At 41.2% G+C, this 8,365-nt stretch overlaps 2 protein-coding genes across 4 annotated transcripts in view; one reads left to right on the top strand and one right to left on the bottom strand.

The window, feature by feature from the left end:
- LOC139461798 (uncharacterized) overlaps positions 1–5,064 on the bottom strand; it is a 5,816-nt gene extending 752 nt beyond the window's left edge. The window contains exons 1-4 of one of the 3 annotated variants that reach the window (XM_071243268.1): positions 4,982–5,064; positions 2,532–2,598; positions 1,159–1,445; positions 1–670 (exon numbers count right to left, since the gene is read on the bottom strand). The exon at positions 1–670 is cut by the window's left edge and continues 752 nt beyond it. In XM_071243268.1, the coding sequence (XP_071099369.1) occupies positions 139–670; positions 1,159–1,445; positions 2,532–2,598; positions 4,982–5,064 (969 nt within the window). In that variant the 3' untranslated portion in view covers positions 1–138. Of the gene's footprint in view, positions 671–1,158; positions 1,446–2,531; positions 2,599–3,846; positions 3,944–4,981 lie in introns of those variants that run through there. The other 2 variants (XM_071243270.1, XM_071243269.1) reach the window with 2 other exon arrangements.
- Positions 5,065–5,397: 333 nt separating this feature from the next.
- LOC139461797 (uncharacterized) lies at positions 5,398–7,951 on the top strand. The gene has a single exon (XM_071243267.1). The coding sequence runs from the start codon at positions 5,495–5,497 to the stop codon at positions 6,455–6,457; it is 963 nt and encodes a 320-aa protein (XP_071099368.1). The 5' UTR covers positions 5,398–5,494; the 3' UTR covers positions 6,458–7,951.
- Positions 7,952–8,365: the final 414 nt, after the last annotated feature.

The following is an 8,365-nucleotide window of genomic DNA, read 5'->3' as shown; positions in this document are numbered from 1 at the left end:
TTGTTAGGTTATAAGTTTGTCTAAAGCTACTATAGCCCATTACTAGCTACAATCAATGATGTGACAGTATCACTCTATAAACTTCATAGAATTAAACACTTGTGTGACGGTTTCAATCTATTCAGTTTCTGAAAATCATTACCTTTTTTTATCTATTTGTTTTCCAGGCGAGACTTTCACTCTCTGGGACACGCCAAACCGGAAGTCACATTTCCCCATCACAGGCCACATGACCTTGCCATGTTTTATTTCAACATTTGTGGGCAAAGATGTTGCAGCTCGTTCTCGTCGATCTGCAAGTATAGTTGCGACATCCCCATCAATCGTCATGGCAACAGATGTTATACCCTTGGTACCCTTGATAATTGCAGTTATCCGTCCTTTGATCATGACCTTGACCTCGAATGTCCAGTTCGAGGTTTGTTCCTCAATCTCAAGCTCTGCCAGAGTGACGGAGTTAGGTTCTGACGTCACCGTTGTGTCTGTGGACCACGTCATGGACTTTTCGATGGTATTCTCCTCGGCAGTTTCCACGGTGTAGTTGAGACCAAAACCAATCGTTGCTTTGGCGACTTCAGCGGGCAGAGACAATTCTAGACCGAAGCTGCCTTCCTTTGCGAACCCTATAGTTACGGCTGTTGTTATAGTAGCACTTGTAGTCTTCTCGGCTCTGTAGAGAGAGTGAGTGAGTGAGTGAGTGAGTGAGTGAGTGAGTGAGGTGGGCCTTGAGTATAGCGGCGCTTTTGGAAGTACTTCAGTTAGTCAGCTAAATGTTGGACGACCCGAGCTGATGCAGATCTTAAACTTTTACCACTTTAGAGAAACCCAGGACCAGGCTGTAGGTTAACTGTCACATTACCATCTCATCCTACCGGGTAGCCATTTTCAGTGCTGGATGAACAGAGGCATATTTCAAACAAAGTCATTTGCCTAAGGAGACACCACATGTGCTAATCTGCTTCAGTATGGGAAAGGACCGAACCCCAAAAACTCAGTCACGCTGGCGAACGCTGTCACCCATCCACCTAACTTCCGTTGCTTAACTTAACCTGACTTTTGACCTGTGGGGTGTGCATTGGCTCATGTACGGCCACATTAAGGTCAATGCTGAATACAAAGACTAGCCATTACACCTGACCATCTTGTGATCACTCTCACCTGAAGGCATGCGTCTGTGACACTCCTGTGTCGTTCTGGTACCTTGATGTGAAGACTGCCTGGGTCTCGGTGTTGGGAACGCCCTGGCTGACCCCGGGGGTGGGGGTGTCAATCTGTGTATACACCGGCTTCTCCGACTTGAACTTGACATGATCCCAGACAAGCTGTATCTGAGCTTCTCGAAATTTGAGTTTCTTCCCTGTTGCACTTCTCAAGTAGTTTTCCCAAGCCCAGGACTTGAACAGCGTCTCCAGATCCGTCACCGCTCCGCTGTCCTTTCCTTGGACCTAAAAGAAGATGTGTGATTACTGTTTTACGCCGCTTTTAGCAATATATCAGCACTATCGCGGCCGGGAACGCCAGGCATTGCTTTGTGTACGCATGTGAAGAATCAAACATCGACTTTCGGTGTGACGAGCGAACGCTTAAACCACTAGGCTGCTGCACTGCCATGGGTGAAGATTAAATGGCATGAAGTTGGTCTTCTATTCCATTTTAAGGCCTACCAATGAAAAAACCGAAAATGTTATGTTAGTTGGTTTACGAATGGTATTTCTTAAAAACGCTGGAAGGCGGTCGAAATAAAACTACAAAACAAATAAGTTAAGGCCCTTGAATGAATTGCGTGTTTTGAAGTGAATGAACAAATACCCCCTCTAGAACAAAAATCACATCCCCCTCCCCACTCCCTTCCAATATATATTGGTCGACATTTAGAAAGAAATGAAATGAGTCCACTAGACATATACTGAACCATATTTATAGCTACTGTTTTACTGAATTATGATGTTGTCGAAACTATATTACACTTCAAGTCGTGACAACCTGCCGGTATTTATTCTTTACAAGCTGGATACACCTTATTGAAAAAGGAAGCGGGGAGAATTCACTTGGAGTATATAATGCTTGTACATAATTCGGGAAACAATTTGCCTTTGTCAGGAAAAAATGAGTCAATTACTTGTTATTTTTGTTTATGACATGTCAGGAAATGATCTGGTTATATTTTTTATACGTCACATATTTGTTTGTTGTTAACCACCGCACTATTCCTGCTATATGACGGCGGTTTGAAAATTATCGAAGCTGGACCACACAATCCAGTGATTGACATCATGAGCATCGATATACGGCAACTGGGATACAATCACGTGTACCAACCAAGTTAAGGAGCCTGACCACCCGGTGCCGTTAGTCGCCTCTTACGACAAGCATTGTCGCATCTTATGACAACCATGGGTTGCTGAAGACAAAATGATCAGTGTGCTTCAAAAAGGGGGTAGGTGGTGCGCAACCCTGAACCCCCTCCGTAGATCCGTGTCTTTGGTATACACGACTATCGTCAAACATCAATCAGACCACGGTAAACTCACCCCTGACGACATAGGGATATGCAGGTAATTTTGTTCCACACCGGCTGTACTACAGCATGTTCCCATCCTGAAAGTAAACACAACTGCATAAAAATCTCGGGACACATTTTTCTCATGATAAAAAATAACAGAAAAATGAAATAAATAATAATAATAATAATAATAATAATAATAATAATAATAACAATAATAACAACTAAAATTTAAAAAATAAAAATAAAATAAATAAACCACAACTGGGAACACATAGAACTCGTCTCTTATATTATGTCAGTTGTCAAACATGTCATTTTATGGAGTATGCATAATATGACGCGAAACAAAATGATAAAAATAAAAAAAATGTTTTATTGGCAATGACAATGACGGATCATCATGACGCGCACACTTTGTCCTACAATTTTTCTTTTTAAGTATCTGGGCATAATCTTAAAATCACTCAATTAAAACACTTTACATGACAACAATAACGTGAAAATAACACATTATTCACAACTGTAATCACACTGATAGAATGCTGCTAAGTAGGGTTTACTTTTGATATTATATTCCGATACCTTCGTTATTGGACGAAGGGAAAGTAGGGATATTATATTCCGATACTTTCACAACTGGGCGAAGCGAATGTAGAGAATAGGGACAGCAGGGATATCAATGCGGTAAACATGTAACCCACAAGCTACGTGTATAATAATGGTCAAGTCGTCAGCTGTTGTCGGGGCTCTATTTAGGGAGTAACATGGAGGGTGGGGGTTGCCTTTGTCACCATAGCGTGCTGCTTGTAAAGGTTTTCCACCGCAAGGCGTTATTGATAAAACAAACTGTGTATCTACAAGGTTATACAGAGGTTGACGAATATAATCGGTAATTATATAAAATAATTTATATATCCCCGTGTTATGTGTTTTCTCGCTAATCACAAGAACAACTGTAAAACATCTCACTCACTTGTAAAAGACAACTTTATCTAAAAAGCAAGCCAAAATCTGAGTATTTACAACGTATGTGTGACGCCACAACCCTCGTAATAGCGAGAGTACTCGCGATAAAGATGGCCGTCACAAAACCTATGATTCGACGACACAATAAATTTATTTTATGTTCAATGAAATTACTTAAACGTTTTTGTGTCACTCACGGAGTCACTACGCCCCCAAAACATCCCAAACCCCATTAATAAAAAAACCAAACAGTCTAAATAGCGTTATGTGCTTCTGAAAATCCACCACTTGGCTAAACAGAACGGAATCATAATTACTTTTGTGTTGAGTACATACGAATATCATTTATGATATGATGACGTGGATTATTTTACCTTGAAAGCCTACCTTTCTGGTGAAACCGCCTTCGTTGAACTTATCTAATGCTGTAATAATTTGTATCGCTGTCAGTATCAGGAATAGCTGGAGACGTGTGTCTATGTAGAGTAAACATAACATGGGGAAGACCCGGGACTAAAATTAGATATGTGACATGCGCAGTCGGTTTTTCGAGAGGTCGCTGTACTCAACTGCCTTTTGGTGAGCTCAGGCACAGCGTGCAGATCACTCTATATATTTCAATGGGTAATTCCACTACATGTGTATAACATTTGCTACCCCCCTTCCATGTCAAAATATATGCATACATACATACAGATAAGATAAGCATATAGTTTATTGTTTGTGTGGTTGTTGTTTAACGACGCACTCAGCAATACTCCAGCTATATGACGGCGGTCTGTAAATAATCGAGTCTAGACCAAACAATCCAGTGATTGACATCATGAACATCGATCAACGCAATTGGGATATGAGTGAGTGAGGTTTTACGCCGCTTTTATTAATATTCCAGCAATATAACCACTAGGCTACCCCCGCCCCGCAATTTGGATATGATGACATGCATCAACCAAGTCAGTGAGTCGATCCCGCCTCTTACGACAAGTATAGTCGCCTTTTACGGCAAGCATGGGTTGCTGAAGACCTATTCTACCCCGGATCTTCATGGGTCTTAGCAGATTGGATAGGATATGAATATTGTTTATTACTGTGTTACACAACACGCTGTAATATTGTTACATGTAAATATTAAATTTTCAACTGTGAATTGTCTGACCAAAATGGCCTATATTTACTTCATATATTAGGAGGCACGGGCGACCCAGTTGTCTAAGGCGCCGCGATTCGCTGTGCAGAGTTGCGTCCCTTGAGCCAGCCAGAAACCTATGATTGTCTTTTCTCCCACATCAAGCTGACACGCCGTGATATAACTGGAATACTGTTGAAAGCGGCGTTAAACCCAACTCACTCACTCACTCACTCCAAAGGAGCAGAGTATCAGCAGTAGCAGTTGTATATCGCGGCGTGTCAGCTTATATAACGGAGTAGAAAGCACAAAGAAGCGTTACACAATCAATGAAAAAATAGTATTAATGTAAACTTAGTAATATTATGTGAAAAATATTTTACCTGGTACGTTTCTCTGTAAATAGTAAATGATCACTGATGCAATACAGATTATGCTTGTCGTCGCTTTGCGAAGAATTGATCATGTTCTATTTAGAGAACGTCGCGATAATGGAAAAACCAAGAGTTATAAATAGACATGATCGACATCTCTTGTCACGTGCAGCTTTTCTTTGAATAGAAACGCGCTTCTGGAGCGCTCCATGTTTAAAAGAGAGAGGAATGGAGGTACATTTTCGAATTGCTGACTTAAATGAAGTTGGGGATATGTCGTGTGGGGTGGGCGGGTGCATGGGAAGGGAAAACAACACTATTTTGAACTCCTACATTTGCAAGTGATTAACTATTGATTTTTCCTCCAGACTATTCTGCCATTGGCTACACGAACCAATCCCGCCATTTAGCCGGGAAAACCGAAATTACGTATGAGCTAAAAAAAGATACCATGGGAATTTCAAAAGGTGATTCCCCTCTCTCTGTTTCCAAAACAACAGTATAAAAGGCAGAGAGCAGCAAATGCCGGCTCACTTTGAGGTTGAGAGAGGAGCGGTACGACAGTCTGGATACACCACCATCATGAATCCCAAAATCGTTGATCTATTGGAAGTTTTCAGAGTATGGGCTTGGACTTATTACTTGAACACCAGTACAGGCTTTTTCGCAAAGCTGTTTAGACCCAAACTGAAAATTAAATACGCAGACATTGAGATAAAGTGGGAAAACGTGAAGACGACGGTCCTGGAAACTGAATATAAGATGCAGCCGGATAAACAGTCTGGCACCAAAGTGGTCATTGAATCGGAATACGACAATGCGACCGAAAATGACCAGACACACAGTTTCAAAACGGAACAGGACACAATATCCACCGCTAGCATCAAGCTGACCAAAGGCTACAGTAAGCACGCGAATACTGGGATTGAAATGGACCTCCCGGAAGAAATGTCACGAATGAATGCTGGAGAGGAATCCCCGAATGCGAGAAAGAAACAGATGGCGACTGCTAGTTTCGGAAACAGCATTCACGTGGGAACTGATGAAAACAGCGTTGTCAGCAGGAAGAAGGCTTGGTCTGTGGACACAACGATATCGTCCAAGAGTGGGAAACTGACGATAGCCCAGCTGGAGGTGGAGGAGACAAGCGCAACTTATGAATTCGCCAGTGCCATCAAATTGAAGGGAAGGGTGGTTGCTGTCATTCGGGACAGGAGAAATATGGAGAAAGTTGTGCAGGTGGTTGAAAACGATGTGGCAACAATTCTTAATGACGTTAATGACAGAAATGAAGGTAGGATGGGGGATTGTAGGTTTGACATGGACAACCGCACTGTTCAACTGCCACTAGAGGGCACCGTCACATTCAGGTATGGCGTGTCCCAGAGGGTGAAGGTTTCCTATGGACAAAGGACTGATGAAGCAAGAAACCAAATCACCCCAAGATCCAATATATACCCAGGGATTCACTTGGAGGATGTGTGATTGCTGTTATTGGTCCAGAGGTAATATCTACATCAATAATGACATAAATATGAGACATTGTTACCAGCATGTTGCTAGCATTCGTGATATTTACCTAACAGTTAATATAACCATTTTGCTGTTATTCTGTTTGTATTCCTGATTCATACCAGCCACTGTTTTAGATACTGGTATTAGAGTGTCTGGGTATCATATTAATTAATGTGTACACCTGAATCACATCCGTACTTCACAACCAATCCCACGTGAGTTTATATTTCGTATTATCAGTATTATCTAGTTTGTTTGTTATTTAACGCCGCACTCAGCTATATTCCAGCTAAATGACGGCGGTCTTTGTTTTCTAAAATGAATTTACATGTCTTAAAATTTCTTATCATTCAGCTGAGATGTTGTCATAGATTCATTTTATTGTTATTAACACGATTGGGGGAGTTAGAACGTAGTGCTTTTGCTGTTATTGGTCTGGTGGTATCAGGAGATGTTTATTACATTGCTGATGTACTGTACAGACGTCGGCAGTGAAGGATGACAACGGTCTTATCAGGAACCGAACATTTCACTCCGGGGGTACCTGGGATTTTTGTTGTTGTAAAAAGTACTTCTTCCAGAAAAAAAACGAATGTTTTTTTCGGCCTCAGGTTATACAAGAAAAAATATGTTGTGCTCCTCGTTTTGTGGATAAAAAATATATGTCTTGAAGCACTGACGGAAAGAACATATTCTGTCTCGGATAAAAATCCCAGGTCACCCATCCACTATCCTTGACAATTTTACACAGTCGGTCTTGCCAGAAGTTTCCAAACTAACACTGAATGTGAATGGGCCAGTACCTCGTATATATGGGAAGATTATCAGGCACGTGGTCCTGTGCACAGCGCACAGGTCACAAATCAGGTCGCGGAGAGTCCTTTTATGGGTGAACGCGTTACGGCAGTTTGGCTCCTGAGAGTTTCTAGGGCTTCGGGCCTTTCCTACGCTGTAGCACATGTAACAGCAGTGAATTTGTACCCGGTAGGATGAGATGGCAAATGTAGTTTGTTAACCTAGCGCCTAACAGGGAACATGGGTTGTATACTCCCCAGGGAGCTGAGTATGATTGTTGCGTACACACTGACCAAGTGAACATGCCCCATGCCCCTGTGCGGTGGGGAAATATGCGCAATATAAAATGACCTTTTATGGTAATTTTTGTATTCGGGAGAAGATGCTCCTTTGATGCAGAGTACAATTGTCATATTCATTATGTGAACATGTCAGCACTATTAAAACAATTTATTGTTTTATATCTGACCCCGTTCATACATGTCACTTTTAATATTATGACTGTGGTTTGAGCGTTTATATCTTCTCCGCCTTATGCATGCATCGTTATTGTAAATACACGAATAGTGTCATTATATGTTTTTGTATTGGAGAGAAGATGATCCTTTGTCATATTTACTATGTGAACTATGTGGATGTATCATTATTGCAATTGTGCTGGTGTCCATTGTTTTCATCCGACCCTATTGATATATGTACATCGCTTTTTAACAATATTGCTTGTGATAGTTTATGTCTGCTTCACCTTATGCATTTACCGTTATTGTAAATGCACGAACAGTGTCGTTATCATTTGAAATAAATGTAAACATTTTCTATTTCTTATCTTCATGTCTTTTGTGTACATTAAAGCGTGTGTGTGTGTATATATATATATATATATATATATACACAGGTATATATATATAGATATATGACCGGCTCCGTGGTGTAGTGGATAGAACGTCTGCCCGGGGAGTGAAAAGTCTGTGGTTCGTTCCCGTCCCTTATAAAAAAAGACGTTCAAAGATGGTACTTGTTGTTACCCTGCCTTGCGCTCGACACAAAGGGGCTAAAAGAAGCACTGGTCGGCTCGGAGTCAGT

Source organism: Haliotis cracherodii, unplaced genomic scaffold (assembly GCF_022045235.1).
Source record: "Haliotis cracherodii isolate W230 unplaced genomic scaffold, xgHalCrac1.p SCAF_15, whole genome shotgun sequence".
NCBI classification, from domain to species: Eukaryota; Metazoa; Mollusca; class Gastropoda; order Lepetellida; family Haliotidae; genus Haliotis; species Haliotis cracherodii.
This window is presented reverse-complemented; position numbering and strand designations above follow the sequence as displayed.

Coding starts and splice junctions, on each gene's coding strand:
- LOC139461797 (XM_071243267.1), top strand. CDS start 5,495: ATGCCGGCTCACTTTGAGGTTGAGAGAGGAGCGGTACGACAGTCTGGA.